This window comes from Anguilla rostrata, chromosome 4 (assembly GCF_018555375.3).
Source record: "Anguilla rostrata isolate EN2019 chromosome 4, ASM1855537v3, whole genome shotgun sequence".
Lineage (NCBI taxonomy): Eukaryota > Metazoa > Chordata > Actinopteri > Anguilliformes > Anguillidae > Anguilla > Anguilla rostrata.
This window is the reverse complement of record NC_057936.1, coordinates 26,983,881-27,002,119: the sequence shown is the minus strand read 5'-3', so window position 1 is coordinate 27,002,119 and position 18,239 is coordinate 26,983,881. Positions and strand designations below refer to the sequence as shown.

At 41.5% G+C, this 18,239-nt stretch overlaps 2 protein-coding genes across 30 annotated transcripts in view; one reads left to right on the top strand and one right to left on the bottom strand.

Moving 5' to 3' along the window:
- Positions 1-312: 312 nt before the first annotated feature.
- On the bottom strand, positions 313-8,736 carry atg4c (autophagy related 4C, cysteine peptidase). Its single transcript, XM_064331920.1, has 10 exons — positions 8,107-8,736; positions 7,595-7,678; positions 7,228-7,458; positions 5,417-5,741; positions 4,968-5,038; positions 4,011-4,162; positions 3,575-3,653; positions 2,806-2,882; positions 2,196-2,315; positions 313-1,705 (listed from the first exon to the last, which is right to left on the bottom strand). The coding sequence occupies exons 1-10, from the start codon at positions 8,180-8,182 to the stop codon at positions 1,538-1,540; spliced, it is 1,383 nt and encodes a 460-aa protein (XP_064187990.1). The 5' UTR covers positions 8,183-8,736; the 3' UTR covers positions 313-1,537.
- A 3,016-nt stretch (positions 8,737-11,752) lies between these two features.
- dock7 (dedicator of cytokinesis 7) overlaps positions 11,753-18,239 on the top strand; it is a 52,752-nt gene continuing 46,265 nt past the window's right edge. For all 29 annotated transcript variants that reach the window (XM_064331914.1, XM_064331913.1, XM_064331906.1 and 26 more), the window contains exons 1-3: positions 11,753-11,878; positions 16,741-16,843; positions 17,959-18,134. In XM_064331914.1, the coding sequence (XP_064187984.1) occupies positions 11,841-11,878; positions 16,741-16,843; positions 17,959-18,134 (317 nt within the window). In that variant the 5' untranslated portion in view covers positions 11,753-11,840. The remainder of the gene's footprint in view (positions 11,879-16,740; positions 16,844-17,958; positions 18,135-18,239) is intronic.

Sequence of the window (18,239 nt, the reverse complement as noted above, 5' to 3'; positions counted from 1 at the left end):
AGCATTGCTCAAACGGAGAAATTAACCATGGCAACGCCGCATTCTTCACACGGGCATTTTCCTCTCCTCCGTTCCGGACACAATTGCCAGTTGTGTTAAACAGAGTCGCATTTCTCCGTGTCTGCTTAATGGAGTGCAGGAACGGTTAGCACATGCGATTAGTTTTCATTTAGCGCGTTTGAGCCGAGCCATACAGGCTTTAACATGCGATTGAACCCTGCGTCTCCTGCTGAGGACGAGCCAAATAAATAAATTTTTAAGAATCACCTCAAACTCAGAATCAGGCGAGGCAAATAACGTAAAACACAGATATCACATCCAACACCGTAAGTGTCTCACTTTATTGTACCCAAGTGCACGGCAGCGCGGCAGTCGATATTCACGTTACAACTGAACAGAAATGATTTTTATGCACAGCTGCGCTGTGCCAGATGAGCATTTGTGGAGGCAAACAGAAAATGTGCGTTACTGTTGGACCTAAGACACACTTCCACAGTGCTGGGTTTGAAACCATAAGCATTCTTATATCACATTCCCTCAATGCAGAAGCTTCAGAAGAAACGCTTAATGTTAGTGAATTCATCTGGCATTATTCAACAATCAAAATGGTGTTAGTTAGCTATATATGAAAAATGCTATGCTTAAACCAGTTTACTGGTGTAACATTTGTTGGAGTGATTCTGATATAGTGTACTGTAGAACAGGCGGGGGTTATTAGACATCAACATGTTAGGGGATTAACCTTTTTTTTTTTTTTTACCTAAAATGACAAACAGTTTTAACATATATTGAAATGTTTTTCTTTCTTTTTTACATAAAGACCATTTTTCAGTCAAAATGCTCCGAAGAACATTAAGTTGACCGGATAACTAGACCACATAGTGTACTTAATCTCTTTTTGAGTAGAACGAAATGCATTTTTCAAGAATCACTTGGGAGATTCTACCTTGAGACGCATCTCAGTTTGCATAAAAACACAGTATGATTTTAACAAATGACACTGCATAAAAAGGAAACACAATAAGACTTTCGCAAGTCTTAAAATGATACTCAAACCACGTTCAGTGCGAATGTGTTTTCCTGTTCAAGGCCATGCACTACAATCACAGTGAATTCCTCTGGTGTTCTAGTGGCTTCCGTCTGCAATAGGGCACCCTCGTCACAGTCATGAGGGCAGAGGCTTTTGGTTGAGTGCTGCAGTTCCACTGTGCGAAGACACCTCGTCCTTTCCTTGTACCAACGCAACGGGGCGTTAACACCGTACGACCGCACTTCCTGTCTGCTGCCGACCGCCATCGCGGTCTAATTACGGTGCATCTCTCCTCAGACCGAAAACAAACAAAAACACAGTGAATGAATTACACCTATTTCTCAGTAACGTTCCATCCGAAAAAATACTGCTAGTTTTGAAATGTGTGTGCGACCCGGGCGCCGGTGGAAGCGAGCGCAGGTTTGGACACGTGTCGGAGGAATTGAGTGTGGCCAGCACTTTTCCCTTCCGCCCGCATCCTGAAATTGCCGTCTGACCTTGGCGTTCTCACAGCAACACGAAGTCTCCCGCCATGGCTCCCGGCCTCCTCGAGGCTCCTGGGAAGGGCCGCTCTTTGCGCTGGAGGGCCGGCGGACCCGAGAGGTCATAATCCTGTCCGTGACCTTTCATAAAGGTGAACGCCGGGTATTTCTCTTTCGCCGATGGCCTCAGGACCTGACACACACAAATAAAACGGGGGAAAAACACTGAGCCGCGTGTTTCTCCCAGAAGTAATTTACTGCAGCGGCACCGTTCCTCAGAAAGTGATCAGACAGCATAAAAAACAGCGCGCAGTCCGTCCGTGGACAACCTTACTCAGCACTGTTTTTATCGCTAATTTTCACTTACGGTTAAAGACTGGTCAACTGCAGTCAATAAAATTATTCCACTGATATTAAGAACAAAACATTTTATGAAACGTTAATGGAAAGATTCCTGAAATAAAATTTGCAAAGCAACTTGCACCAAATCATCAAATGCAGGAGGAGGATGGCAGAAAATTTTCAGATTTACAGCTAAATAGTGCCACCTGCTGGTTAAAACATTTATAGGCATACAATGGTTAATGTTCCATCTTCAATTGTTTCTGCCTATTCCATTCATTGTTTGAAACTATTTTGCAGCAGACACTACATTACTTTCCATCGTACCGCCTTTAACCAACCTTTGCCAGTTCTTCACTGATTTTCTCAAAGTCCTGAACGCTTCTGGAGTAAAACCCTATTGTGCAGCTTGGGTCCATTTTACTGAAGGGCATCTTCTTTGGCGATGGGCAATGGAAGGACTAAACAGGAAATAATATTTTAAGTGTGCTCCTTAATTTTATGCAAATATAATAACAAAGACCAATGGTCGTAAGAAACCATTTCAGGCCGTTTAATTTTGGTTGATGAGTTAGACTCAAAACATTTCTTTAAAACATGTTTGGCAGGTTCACATTTTATCTGCTAAATTAAAATCACTGTGAAGAATGCGCAAAATTATGTCTGCCAAGTAACTGTGTACAGTACGTTTGAACATGTATAGTGCATGTAAAAATAAGCTTTTGTCCAAAACTGTAACATACTAAAGATAAATATTATTAAACGCGGTGACTGTTAAAATCACTACCCTAATGTTGCATCAACCTTACCAGTCAACACGGAAAATACTGCCGCAGTCTCTATTCAGTAATTGAGTACAGCCTGATTTAGATTCACACCCGTAAGTACTAACAGAAACTATTAAATTCACATTACTAAAAACACGGTCAGCTCTTTGTAATTTCGCATTACCTCTAGAGGGAAATCGCTTGTGCTGACATCCACAAAAGACTGACAGTAATGAGGATCCATGTAAATCAAGCTGTCATCTGCAAGGACAAAACAAAAGACAAGTTATTCAAAAACATCTGATTATTAGAATGCGTATCCTCCAATTTCTATGCAGAGCAGCTCGGACTCCCCGGCTACTGTGCGCTGCTCTCCACTCAAATGCACTTCTTAAGGATCTTTTTTCTCCTTCTGGGACGGATTAAAGTGTGCATAATCAAATACGGCTGTACAAGCACATTTTTTATACCGCAAAGGGGCTGTCATTTAATTTTTGTGTGGGAAAATTACTTTTACAAACACGCAATTATATTCCCAGATTTGCATATGACAAATGCCTGCTGGTAGACTGGCCTGGCAGTGAGAATGTATTGCTTGTCATTTAGACATCATCTAACGCTGTATTTCAAATTGGTAAAATGTAAATGTGTAAATATTGACTGCCAAGATGTACAACTGAAGGTTCTTCCCAGCTCCTGAAGGTGATGGAGAGTGGCTCACTTTGGCCGAGATGAAATTTATGCATGCGCCTTATGAAAATCAGCGACGTCTACAACTAGGGCGGCTTAGCCGTGATGAATGGGCACGGCTTTGATGGGTCAGAGAAAATAAAATAAGCGCTGTTTCAACCACAAACGCGCCGCTCCACAAATGCGAATGCATTAACTTACTTTGTCTCTTTACGCAAAAAAGGGACATTATGCAAAGCGATATCATTCCCCGCAACACTAACCTTGAAATCCCACAAAGTAGTAGGCTTGCTTGGGCTTCCCCCCAATAATGCCTACACAGTACTCCAGACTTAGAATGCCCTTATGAAAGAGGAGAAAGTCAATCACATGAGCATCACATCACACCATCACATCGCAGGACCTTTCATACCGGCTACAGCCGGTTGTGTTACACTGTACCTTGGCTCTGACCTACTCCATAAATCAACATGAGCTGCCTTGTGGACCAATGAGTCCGGTTTGGATTTATTCACTTACGGTCAAAGCTTCACAAATAAGTGGCGGCATTTAAATACGGTACATAGCAAACGCAGATTTTTTTTAAAAATCTATTTTTCCAAGTATTCTCCCGCAGGGCTGGGTTACAGTCACGGCATTGCGAAACGGAGCATTTCTGCAGACTTTGTGTGTGCAGGGAGAGATCCAGGGGGCGTTTACCTTGACAAAGTCAAAGTACTCCGGGTTGGTCTTCTCGCCCCCGAGTCTGACGGGGACGAGGATGATGACGGCTCGGCCCCCCGCCCCCGCGCCGGCGTCCGGCCTCTGTTGATCCCGCTGCCCGTGGCTATCGATAACATCGGCACAGTAGACTGGAAATGATCAATAGGAGAGAGGTCGCGCCCGGGTTACCCGTCTGTCCCCGGGGGCGCGGCCGGGCGCGGGGGGCGCGGCGAGGGCTCGCTCGGAGGAACGGGGATTACCCGCTCGCCTCACCCCACGCCCTACCGATGCCCCCAGCGGCCAAAAGACACGAACATGAACCTTTTACATTTCATGAACATTTTAGCAAATATTATCTCTGGACAGGATGTTAATGTCTCCGTTCAGAAAGAAGGAAGATGTATTTAAAATTCCAGTATAGTTACTTTTTTTTTTTACATAATTTCTCATGATTCAGAGGTGCTTTTCCAGGCCACAATCTATTCTGTACCAAAGACACCTTCGGTGAGACACGCTCTCTGGCAATGACAGGCAGTATCTGCATGCTTTGTGTCTCTGACGTAAGAAGGCCGTGTTCACGGCGAGACGAGAGGACAGAGACCGGCAGAGCTCCAGCAGCCAGTTCAGCTCTTCATTACAACTACACTCCGCCGCAGGACTCCGGGTCCCTCGTCTTCGCCGTCGCAAGAGCTGCTCTGACAGCGTCAGGAGTTCCGGGCCCCCCGCGCGAAAAACAAGAGCGGCGGCGGGAACGGAAAAAAGACATCTACCTTTCGCCCGTTATCGAGGAGAACGACTTTAATCAAAACGCGGGCGCGAGTGGCCGGCACCCCGCCGCGCCCCGGCCACGTCTAACCGCGCCGGGCGCTCCGTTTTCCTCCGCGATTTCCAGCGAGAGGTCACGCTGGGCGCGGTGCCCAGACTCGCTGCTGGGAAGAGACTCATTTTTCATACCTGTGCAATCCTGAGCAACGTAAACGGTTATGCCTCGCAATTCAGGGTCTGCTGCCTCCTCCACGGCTTTTCTAAGGGGGAACAGAGAGACCCGCAATCAGACCTGCCCACATCGCTCTCCGGCTTATTAGGAAAGAAAGAAGGAATTGGACTGTGCGCTTTTGGGGTTGTGTTTACATCTTAGAAGCGCACAAGCTTTTATAACTGAACCGTGCAGTTTGAGGACAGCTGGGCAGGACAGGGTAAATGAATGAAAGCTTTAAATATCTCAGACTGCCCTATAATTACTTCTCACAGCTTTGACAGAAGCATCCTATCCCAGTCTACTCAGCTGAACTACGCTGAACAATACACTATAATAGCAATACCAGATTAATATTCATTGCATCAGTTAATACAATGATTAATATTAGAGGGCGCGTTCAGAAACGCTCCTCTCAGACTCTGACCTCAGAATGTGCGCCACCACAGAGGGCCCGTACCAGTCCCCGGCCTGTTTCCCGGACGACCGGCCGTGCTCCACCAGCCTGTGCATGCCCAGCTGCGCGGCGGGGCTGTCCCCGAACCAGGAGAGCACCGTGCGGTGGTACGCCTCCCCCTGGTGGACGTGGGCCTCCTGTGCTCGGGCCTGCGCCAGGGGGCGGGGGTCCGGGCCGGGGGGCCTCTCTCCCGGCAGCGACGCCTCCAGGGAAGCCACCAGCTTCCGCGCCACGCTGCTGGTCCACGACTCCGTGTCCAGCGTCGGCAGGTTCAGGGACTCCGACCACGTCCAGTCTAAAAAACCCCAAAGACAAACATTCCATTTCTGAGCAGATATTAATATCGATGGGTGGAGTTTGCAACCGCTACACTAATGATTTGCTTAAAGCAATTAAATGTTTCACCGTGATAGGAATGCCTTTATTTTTAAATCAGTCGATCACTGATGAAACGTGATTCAAATGCAACTGTGCTTTGTGAAGCTTCACTGTGCAATCGATAGTAATTTAATATTTACAGAGGCATAAAAATCCAAAGATTACAGCCATGGGGAATGATGTGGAAAAAAAGACAAAGACCGCCTCATAAAAATTGCCAAGGTGCGATTGCTACAGCACTGATAAAACAAACGACTGAAAGTAGAGACACATTTTGATAACAATGAAATGAAATAATGAAATAAATGAATGCAGATTCAATTTCAACACCATGTTTTTTTAAACCACTCAGAATGCCTCGTTAAAGCAGAATCTTCTATAGTCCACCAGGAGGACCACCAAAAATGTGTCTTTCAGAAGTCCTGAAATAAGTTGCTTCAAACTGATATTTCATGGAAAGAGGACTTCGACATGAGACTGCAAATTTCCCATAAGCACATATGCTATTAAAAGTCCAATTACAAAGCCCAGAATTTCCAGTATTTCAATTTTACAGCACTTTAGCCTTACAAACAGAGTGGGCACTCAGAAGGGTTGAGGTGGGCGTGCCCAGAGTAGTAAAAGTTGTAGGACGTGGTTGTAAGGTTTAAATATTATGACCTTGCAAAGTGTCAGAAACTAATTGATCAATAAATATCTTTAAGAGGCCATTAGTTATTTTATAGACAAAGATTTCATTAATGGCATATTTCAGATTCAAATGAAGAACAAGTTAATGCTTGAATATTGTTTTCCAAATGACTGCATAAACCCTGATGTAAATCTGATTTCTCTCCTTCTCATCTTATGGTCAGCAAGATGTCCAATGACCTCAGTTTGCCCCAGAAAACTGAAAACGAGCTAACATGATTTAAAAACCAAACTACCAAACTAAACCACCAAACTGTCCTCTGTGAAACAAGTAGTACTTAGCCAAGTGTGAGATGAGTTCAAGAGCACTTAAATTCAGTAAAAAAAATTTTTTTCTACATTTAATCGCCCTTTACAGTTGAGGAACTTCAATCTTTCTTTTTTTTCATTTTAGGTTTCTAATAATCATACATTTTAAGTTTCAAATACTACTTTCGATTTCATAGAATTATATTATGGGGCAATAGCATGTTCCCATACATGTAGCCTATCCAGTGTTGCACATCCCAGTATTTCCAGGCGCGTGGTGTAACAACTGGTTAAATAAACCGACAAGGGGTGGCAATGAAAAATACGGAGGGAACACAGCCATGATGAAAACTAACGACCAGAGAGAAGAACCAAAGGCCAAACACCTGGGTTATGAAAAATAACAGTTATGAAAATGAGACAACCAGACAGAGTGATCAAATCTGACAGAAGCTGAAACTAACCTCTGCCCAGGAAGTGGAGGAGCAGGGCTTGCGCTAACATCATCTGCCCCGCTCGGAGAGCGCAGCCCCAGCCGCAGTCCGAGGTGAGGGCAGAGCCGCGCAGGGCGGGAAACTCCTCCCTGTAGGTCAGCCAGATGCGGGACGCAAAGTCCCTGCGGAACGCCTCCACGTCAGCGGTGACAAGATCCCCATCAATGTAACTGCCGCTGCTCGCCAAGGGGCTCTCTGCATCTAAATGGAGGAAAAATCACCATAACCATCCCTCCATGCAAAAAAAATATGAAACTAGTCCATCTTTTGCTATGTGAGAAGCCGACTCATTGAAAAACACAAGTATCCGTGGAAAATACCAAGCTTATATGTTTACCTTCAGCCTTGAAGTGGTAACATTTTCCCAGTATGAAAACTGGAGAATTTCTGCTAAAGCATGTCTTTGATTTAAGAACCCAACCTAAAAAATATAACATAAGTTGCACATTAGTACACTGGTTGTCCACAACATCACGGTACATAACACCAAGGTAATGTCACCGAGGTAAGATCGCAGTGGTTCCATAAATCAGCCTAAGATAAGAACAAAAAACGTTCACCCCTGCCAAGGTGAACTGCCGGGAGACGTACATCTTACTGTCAGTGTAAAACTATGCACTTTGATTTTTATCAGTTTTCGGGACATTCCTCTACGCCACACAACCTTACGATTGAGAGCCTCTTTTATATCATTGACATCACTGTTGCACAATGCCACTCTAGCGCTTAAGACGATAAACTACTATCGCCTATCGGAAAGAGGAAATCACGTTAACTATCATTAAAAACACATTCTGTGGCCATATCTCAAGTGTTATCAAATGTATCAAGCTATCGATAGCTACTTACTGTATTTCACATTGTGCCAAGCTGACATGAATTTTGTTTTTAATTTCTCAACCTCGTCTGTCTCCTTATTCTCCATTTTGACCACAAAGAAACAGAACCCATCCCAGCTTTCTGTGACTGAAAAACAGTCAACTCTTGCTAAACAACAACGCAGTAGCTAAGTTAGTGTGTTGGTTTTTCTGTTTAATTTCTGTATTGGGTTAGCTAAGTTCTACCAAAACTGATTTGTAATGTTAGCCAGGCAGCTAAGTAACATTTCCAACAAGCTCGCTAGCTAAATATTTAGGTTGCTATCTGCACAGCTACATATGCAAGTTATTCAAAGTCATCAGCGAAGTCAGCAGACACTGATATTTGAAAACAGCTCAGCTAGGTAGCCAATCTAGCGAAGTTAGCTAGCTGGCTAACGTTAGCTAGTTAACGTTTTCTCACCAAAACATACAAAATAAGATTATTTGTGCGTATTATTACGCATTTGGCTACGTTTTAATACATGATATTTTAAAACAGCGTCGCGATTTAATATTTAAACCGTGACTAGTATAGGTATAGCTTGCTCTCTAGTTAGCTTGCTATCGTTACGTACTGTCTGTACTACCTTACTGTTTTGGTTTTGAGGAAGAACACCAGTCTCGCGGTAATTGCGTCCAGACGCGGTCACAAATGCTGTCGCTGGAAAATGGCAATACCAGCATCTAATTGGGGACTTCTAAATGCACTCCAAAAACAGGGCCGTCCACAATAAATGAATAAAAAACCTTCTTGTTATCCATTACAAATTATTTTAATGAAAATTACTGTTCGTAATTATTAGAGGGTTTTTGGATATTGGTGCTTAATGCTTGGGCATGGTGCTCAGTGGTGCAGTTATTCACCTCTCGTAGGCAACCCTTATCAGGAGAGTAGCGAGCAAAGTTTTTATACTTTCGTGGTTTTTTCAAATTAAGTTTTATTTCTGCTTTAGTTTCAATTCCACTTTCCAATTTAGTTTTATTTAGTCATGTTCCTGTTTAACTTTGAGAACACATTTAGTTTTTATTTTAGTTTTATTTATTTTTAAGTCATTATTTCCCTTGCTTTCCATGGTGAATGCCCCACCACTGCCTACAACAACTATGCATTTTGATTTGTCAGCCAACCTTAGTATATTAAGTCGCTCATTACCTTTTGATAACAACTGAAGTCTCATCTTGTCAAAATGTACTGGGCTTAACATAAATCTTGAAGCATCACACTTGCATTTTAGTTAATGCATTCATCCTTTGTAATATTGCTGTAGTGTTGTCAACTTTTACAGCTTTGTTAACTTTAAAAGATTACCACCATTGACCTTAACCTCAATAAAATATAAGGAAAATGGAAATTTTACCAAGCCATTTCATCCTGGATGTGGCCAGTTAATGTACAACGACCCTTAACTGTAATAAATAAGTCAAATATTCGTAAATGTTATGAATAGCCAAAGCATCATTCACAATATACATGCATAAATTTCAGTTGCATAACAAAAGAATAGCTCTGTGTATCACACACACACACACACACATATATATGTATATGTATATGTATATGTATATGTAGGAAATATTCCATTGGAATTTTGGTCCATGCTGACTCGATAGCATCACTGCAGACCTCCTTGTCTAATTCACCAGTTACGGGCCCTAGGAAACTTCAATAGCCTTGATCAGCCTGGCCTAGAAATAAGACACAAAGAGAGAGAGAGAGTTGGGTTGCCATTTGAGGTGTAAACGTGTGTGCATGGGTATGGGTGTATATGTGTGAATGGGGTGGCCTAGAAAACCTCATGCTGATATACCTCTTATTAAGATTTCATACCTTAAAATTGGTTAATATACCTATACTGCACTATTTTGGAGATTCTGTGTCAGCCTATACCAGAATAAAACAGGAGTCAGAGTGTGACTACTGGCTTTGTAACTTGGTTTAATTACCTGATCTAGTCTCTCCACATAGATAGACATTTCAATATTAGCAAAGCTGTTACTCACACAAAGATCTCAAAATCCTTTATGTCACCATAATGCTCACTAGGAGAGGGTTAATTTCCCTATTACCTTAAAAAGATGTGTTGTATTGTAGATTGACCTGAAGCAATAATAATATAGAAAAGGGAAGAAATCAGTACTGCCTGGATCCTCCCTTGATCCATAATTAAGCATGGGCTAGGAGAGAGGGTGCGTGTGTCCCCTTTGAACTCAATAAAATGTAGACCTTTCTTTTAGTAACTTGGAAGTTGGCATCTGAGCCCTGCATCTAAGTCTAGAATTCTACATTTCATCCCTGGTCTTTTTGGAGTATTCTGCTATCTTCTGGTTTTTTTATTTTTGTCTTGGCACATTCTTGGGATAAACTTCAGAGAAACAGGAAAAACCAACATAGTGTGTCTTAGTAAGGTGTTGGGTCACCACGAGCCACCAGAACAGCTACAATATGCCTTGGCATCGATTCTACAAGTCTCTGGAACTTTCAAGGATCCTTTTTTCTACATCTCTGTTGACCAGTATTTATGGTTTATGCACCACCACTGAACTCTCAAATTTGCATTCACCTTTGTAATGAGGGGTTGATGCTCTGCAAACCTACTATAATATCCATCTCTATGTACTTGTCAATGGACTGCTCTTGCTGACACAGTCTGCTCATGTCCTGCATTGACATTCTCAGTCACCTGAGGAAGAGTTGCTCTTCTGTTTTTCCTTACATATCACACTACACTAAGCACAAGCATCACTGTCATTGGATGTGCGCTTTCAAGCACAATTTCCAACCCTATTTACTGATGTCTTTCCCATAGATGTAAATGCAGATGTCACTTTAGTCACTGTTCCTATTGCAACAGTAGCCAGTTGAGCAGTATTTGTGACTGAAGCTCCTGTCATTCATACCCCAATAATGAACTCTCTTTCAAAGTCACTATGATCTTCTCCTCTTGCCATCTTGATGCAAAATTTTTAAACATGCCACAGAACATGATAGGATGTTAATTGCTTAGTTGTGTCATGCAGTACACCTGAATGAAGGCATCTGCAATTATTATTTTTCTCCCGTCATTTATTAAGGTTTTTCCTTTAATTTGTTGCCTGGATAACCATGTACAAAGAGCGAGGGCCTCAGGAAATTGCCTGGAGATTGCCAGGGTGAAGTGTGCTTTGATCACTCATTTCAGAATTCATTAGCTGGTTGATTTCCTATTCTACCTGATTATTTCCTACTGCACAGAATATGAATCACATTGCCTATGCCGAGACACATCTCCAATAGACACTATATAGTCTAAAACATTTTAGAAATACTTATCAGGGCCACATTTTTTGTGTGGGGACTCAAAAAAAAAAAAAAAAACCCCCCACCGTGGGATGATGTTTTAATCTCTAGAATTCAGAAACTATATTTCAGGTAGGTCCTATAACTGGACAGGCTAGTGGGACCTAGTGAAAAATGTAGTTTGCTGCTCTTTTGATTTATAAAAATGTTCACTAAAATAGAAATATAATAAGTGTACATTATGGATATTTTGACATTGTCTGTGATGATAGAATATTTAAAGATAAAAAGAAACAAATATTCATTATTCATATTTATTTAGCAATTCCAAGGTCTCCCATATGCGCAAGTTATATGTCGTTTACGGTAATAATTCCAACCTCTTCCCTGGGTTAGCAGCACAGACTCGGAGAGCTTGGGAATTCAAGCAGTCTGCGGCCACAGCCATGGCTGAGCGCCGCGCCTTCGCCCAGAAAATAAGCAGGTAAGGGCGTTTAATCACGTTTTAACACCCATTTAAATAGCTGAATTTGTATTGTACGGGATAATGTCGTTTATCGGTCGACAATACTTGCTTACAGCCTTCAGATTGCGTGCAGTTCATTTCCAAATAAGGCCTAGTTACATCAAAGATACCCCAATGACCCGCCCAGAGTCCCCAATCCTATGATTTTCCCTGTGTTATTTTTCGTCTATGTTGTTTTTGTTAGCAGTGACTGAATATGCATACTATTGTTTGCGAGCGGAAGCAATTCTATTCTATCGCGAAATGGTTATTGGATAACCCTGCTGATGAGTTAAGTCTGGTTAAGAAAACAATATGAGAAATTGCGTGTAGCCATCTAGCCAGCCAGCTAGCTAGCAGGGTGACACACTGACACATCCCCCATAGCTAACATTAGCTAGCTAACATTGCTAGCTAGAGCCCCAAGTTAACGCAACCGCATCACTGTGATGCCACAATAAAAGAAATGTAATAGCCTATGTTTTGAAAATAACCATAACACAGTGTTAGATACTGCTAGCTACCTGACTTAGGTAACATCGCCTACTAATTCGGTAATAGTTAATGTGCTAACTTAACCGCTAATTTATCTAGTCTACATATAATTTATGTTAGCTATCACATAAAGTATTACAGTCAGTAACTTTAATTTTGCTAGCTAAAGCGTGCGAATTAAATCAAAATTCATCCTATTGAGATGCACTGTATTATCACAACTAGTGAAGGAAGGTGAAACCATTACTCAATTACCAAAGACTGCAAGGTCATTTTAAAATGAACCCTATGTGTTGGTAAGGTGATGCTGTGTTAGTATAATTGGATTGTTTTTTAAGTGTTTGCCAAAGTGAAGATTATATGATAGTTACGCTATAGTCGACCCTACCTTGAAGTAAGATGGTGTTGTATTAACGGAAGTATAATTTACAATGACACTATATTATTATTACCAAATGTTTTGTATATCACATAGCTTTTAACTTGAGCAAGGAGTTCAGAATATACCCATTCATTAAAAATTAAAATAATGCAGGCAGCTTTACTCTTCATACCACTTTAGTTTCGCCATTTGGTATTTTTACCCCTCACCGAATTATAATAGGAATATCCAAAAGTCTTTTCTAAGTATTTACTGCTAAACTGTTTTTGTTTCATTATTTTGTTTTCCTGTTGACAACTTGTTTCTTGTTAAAAAGCCAAGATTATTACTCACCTATTCGTTGTAATTCACTTTCTTGTAGGTTTTCCATTCCTAACAGTCAATGCATCAGGCAGTCAGATAGCTCAGAACCCAGTTCTAGTCTATACAACATTATAGGATCACTACATACAGAATCTGATCATAAGGATTTTAAAATCTTAAAACAGACAAATAGCCTATATTAAATATTTGGCTTTCTTAAGGGAACAAGGAAAAAAACCCATGTTTATTGTTTATGTATTTATTTAGCCTTTTCAGTTGGCCTTTGTTGAGGTATAGAAGAAAACCACCAGCTGGAAATTAGCTCTTAAATCCTTGGTCTGTAGGCTATGCATAAATGAACGGTTAGCAATTTCACAAGTTAATTTTCACCATTTGCTTATAATTGTGCAAGGGACTATGACATTCACAGAGACCATTTTTTGTGATGTGCGTTCATCAGGATCTGTAGTTTTCGTCTGGGCATAGACTAGATCTCCATTGACCAAAAAGACACAACCCCCACACAATTATGAGTATGTCTGGCTTCCTCTCAAAATCAATCTGCTTTGATGGAAGCCAGTGGCTGCGTTCTTTTATTGGTGCCTGTCCCGAATAGCATAATATCCAACCAGTAAGTGCTCTGTGCTGAGAATCTGCCATATAAACCTTTCTTTTTTAAATGGGAGACAGATGTGTGGTTATGTTTCATTTGGTTTTGTTCACTGATGCAATTCCAGGATATTCAGGGAAAAATTACAGGTGATATGCATAATGAGTGTTGAGCAGAGGGCGGAGCTGTTTCCCTAAAATTCCACTCACAAAAAAACTTCACACTTTGAGATGTAGGGGGTATGAACTTTGAGCAGCTTATAAACCCCTTGTCATGTCCTGCAATAGCCTTGTTCAGGTATTCTAAGCCTGGCTTTGTACACTTATCATGTAAGACAAATAGGATTTATGTAAGCCCAAGTGTAAAATACGCTGTGGAATCATTAGCCTGTGGGATTCAGAATCACTGGCATTGCTGTAAATTAAGCTGTTGAAATAATTGCACATGGAAAGAAAGCCCATTGGGGTGACACAGACAAGCCGTTTTAGTGCATATACATGTGACTGGAACAGTATAGTCTGTAACCAGATTTTTCCCTGGTCGGTGTGGAGTTGTCACCAGAGGAAAATCCAAATCACCGTGAAAATGGCGCCGGTCCTCTTCACCTGAATCGCCGTTCAATTCTAATTTGTTGTTTGTTTGTGTCTCCTCAGTTGCTGCGTTGTTGTTTTGTTCAAGGCAACAGCATAGAGTCGTTTGATGGCCACAGTAATTTAAGAAGGCTCTGTAATTGCCGACCCAAGCGCTTTGCTTTGAGGTTCAGTGGCTTTTATTTGTTCTCTCCTCTCAAGTTTAATATACAGCGATTCCAGGCGGACACACTAAGGCCTGTCCCTTCTGCTCAGGCATAAAAAAACCTCCCAAGGTAACATAGCCCATAACGCAAATGTTTTCGCACAACAAAATGTTTCGCCATACTTCACCTGCAGGAAGACCACTGCCATAAATGCTGTGACCTTCGTTGTGTCTCATAAATTCTGGGAACTCTACCACAGTTCTTTTTCCTTTTTCAAAGGCAAGTGTCTGTGTGAGAGCATCGACTGTAACTACCCTGTAGAGTTATGTTCCCTGTGCCAGTATGAATAGAATTTGATTGACCTGAAAGATTGCTTACCTTTTAGAATGGGACCTTTAACTCGTGCACTTGCACACGTATGTGCAAAGAAAGGACAGCCTGTATAAAACATAGTGAATGTCACAGGAAGAACAAAGTGTGTGATCGAGGTTATATTTCATGAGATGTCTTACAACCTGAAAAAAAGAAAACTTTATACTTATTACAAGTAGCTGTTGGTAAATTGTGTTTTGTTCAGCAGTCCTTTCTGGCCTGATTCTTTGGACTATTGGTGGTTTTCCATAACACTGCTTTGGAGGAATCACTCCAGTTAGTTAGCCAATTATTAAGAGTTGATATTTATGCCTTTTGTGCTTTTTATGTGAAAAATTCCAATTTTGCATCCAGGCTAATCCTATGCCATTTCATGCTTGTATGGGAGAACTAACAGTGTAATGCCTTCTCTGAGTGTGAAGATGAATATTCAGTTCAGCTTTACATAGTCAATCCTTTAACTGTCAAGTTGATAATACTTTCTCTCACAACTAAACAAATCGTCTTATATTTGATAAATCCTGACTCTCCTCAGAACTGTTGACCTCTGTAATGCATTGAAATACTCTCCTACAGTTTGTCTGTCACTTGAAAAAAAGGGAATTGCATAATAGCTTATAATTTGAAGGCTATAACTGGAGGTATCTTTCGTCAGAACACACCACTGCCATTATACCTCCTGAAGTAATAGGGTGTTTACAGGGACACCATATGAGAAAAGCTTGACAGATAATGATTCATTCTCTCAAGAACAGAAATGAACATGTAGCAAGATATATGGATACGGTGTGGTTAAAAAACTGTTGATGAGACAGAACAAACTACTTCTTTGTGCTAATTAGCATGTTTATGGCCATTGTGGATGTGATCAGGGCTTTTGGTTCTAAGAACCCTTTATTGAATGGCCAGTCACAAAATCTGACGATCTTCTCTGTCATTGTCCATTTGATCAGCAGTGGGATGAAAAGGATATATGTTTTGCATGTGTGTTTTTTATTGTATTGTGTTACGATGTTTAACTTGGCTGCTCAATGAATTTCTCATCAAGGACAATAAAGGTTTATTTATTGATTGATTGACTGGGCAATCATCCCCTCCCATGATAAAGGAATATAGTGGTTTGTAAAAGGCAGGAGTGTAGTGGTTACAGCACATTGAAGCTGCTGAAAGGGCAGCAGAGAGCGCCGACCTCCCAAAGTCACCCAGCGAATCTGTTTGTGGCAATTGCCTGAACTGGGGGAAAGAAATGTCCGACATAAATAGCTTGATGTGTTTACAGACAGAATTACCAGAAGATTGACTCTTATACAAAGCAGTGCCAGGATCTTAATCCTTGATTCTTAGGAAATAGCCTAATTGAACTGTGACATTCTGGCAAAACATTTGTGCTGACTGGATAATTTTTATTATGAGTGTACCATTATACTTTATTGCATATTTTACATTTTTAGAAGTAATTGCTTTGTTATTAGCTGAAAACATATTTTTCTTTTTTTAGTGATGTGTAGTAGAGGTAACCTAATTATTTAATGTTTTATAATTTGATTTAGGCTACATTTTGACTGTGGTTATTTATTAGTAATAATTTATTTATTTCAAATAATAATATTTGAGTAATATTTGAAGTGGATATTATCCTTTCTATGTATGATATAACCCCTTAGGTATTTCCATGTGTTAGACCTAATTGGAAACCACTTTTTTCCAAGCTCTGTCATACATCCTGTTTTTGTTCTTGCCATGGTGAAGCTAACGTAGCACTGAGGATACCATTGCATTCATGAGAGTGTATCAGAGAGAACAATCACATTTTCTCCACGCTCTTGGTCTCTTACTCTGTGTAATGTGAGGCGACGACTGAAATTACTCTTAATGTTGACAGTTGGGCAGTCGAGTCCTCCTTTTGGTCACGTGTGACACTAATTTAATTTAATGTCTTCTAGGACTGTTGCTGCAGAAGTCCGAAAGCAGATTGCTGGCCAGTATGGGGGATCCCCACAGCTCCTCAAAAACCTCAATGTGGGTGCCAATGCTACCAGTAACACAGTGAGTATCCAGCACACTAGCGGTAGCCTGGCACTGGTTACCAAACAATTTGTTTATCTGTGAAATCTATGCTTCGGTCCAGGGCCATCACCCTTGGCCTTTTGACTAGGGGTCACCTTAAGAAAGAGCCAGCTGACTTTACAATGGTCTGATTCCAAATTCTGCTCCAGGTGTCAGAATAGGTCAGTGCCCTGGGAAACTTAGAACAGGCCATATTCTTTCTGTGCTGTGGAGTTCTAGCAACTTGACTTGTTTGAGATTTATACAGATTTATAAAAATCACGTTAAAGTTTTTAAAAGATCCCTAAGCAGCCTGTGTTCAGGAAGTAGGCTTCCTGATGCAGTATTTAAGAGGAAATTTCAGGTCGCTACAACTTGCTATTCCTGTTACGTGAGTACGAGTGTCTCAGGGCTTATGCACAACTTGCATGCTTGCTGGTATCAAAGATTAAGCTGATTGGAATCTGTTTTTTAGTTTTTGAACACAACAAACTGGTCTCAGGTCAGAACTTGTTTGAGTTTGTGGTGTGTGCGGGAGGCTGTGGAGTGGGTGGAAACATCTGTTACTGTGTTTAGTGGAGTCTGTCGGGTGCCCCAGGTCTGCTGTGGGAAATCTCACAGTTCTCCAGATGCCCACATGCTTCATTATTTTAGGTATCCCATTTAATATCTTAGTTTTGGTCTTTGGCTGACGCTCAGTTTTCTTACTGGTTAATTGGAAAATAAGTACAGAATACAAATGGTAAGTAAGCATGTGCAGTGCAACCCAAAGCATACTATGCAGTGGACGGCAGCTATTTCATATAATTAAAGCATGTATTACATTACATTCATCTAACAGGCATTCTTCCAGAGTCCTTACAATACAAAGTGGGCAAGCACATTTTAATGGACTGGAACAGCCCCATTAAAGGCTGTACAGACATACCGAAAGAAACAACTAAAATGGAAGACAATGTAACTGTTGACTATCATACTGTATGACTGTGCTCTTAAAGCTCTTTCAATGATGAAGTGAATAGGGAAGCTATTCCTACATGCTACCCTGGCTATTACTTCCAAACACTGTTGGTCAGTCTTCAGTTTAATCTCAGTGGCGGTCATTCCAATTGCAGGTCCCGCTCACAGAAGCCGTGGAACCGGTGGACTTTGAAGAGTATCTCATCACGCACCCGCCCATCATCGAATCGGGTCCACTCAGGGACCTGATCGAGTTCCCTCCCGATGACATCGAGGTGCTGTACACTCCGCGGGAGTGCCGCACGCTGGGTCAGGCTGTGCCGGAGGAGGGGTGAGCACCAGCGAGAGCAGGCGCGAGGGGAGGGAGGGGCGTCTGTAGCTCTCAGCGCTGGGCACAGTCATGCACTTGACCTGCCCTGCTCTGCTATATTTTCCT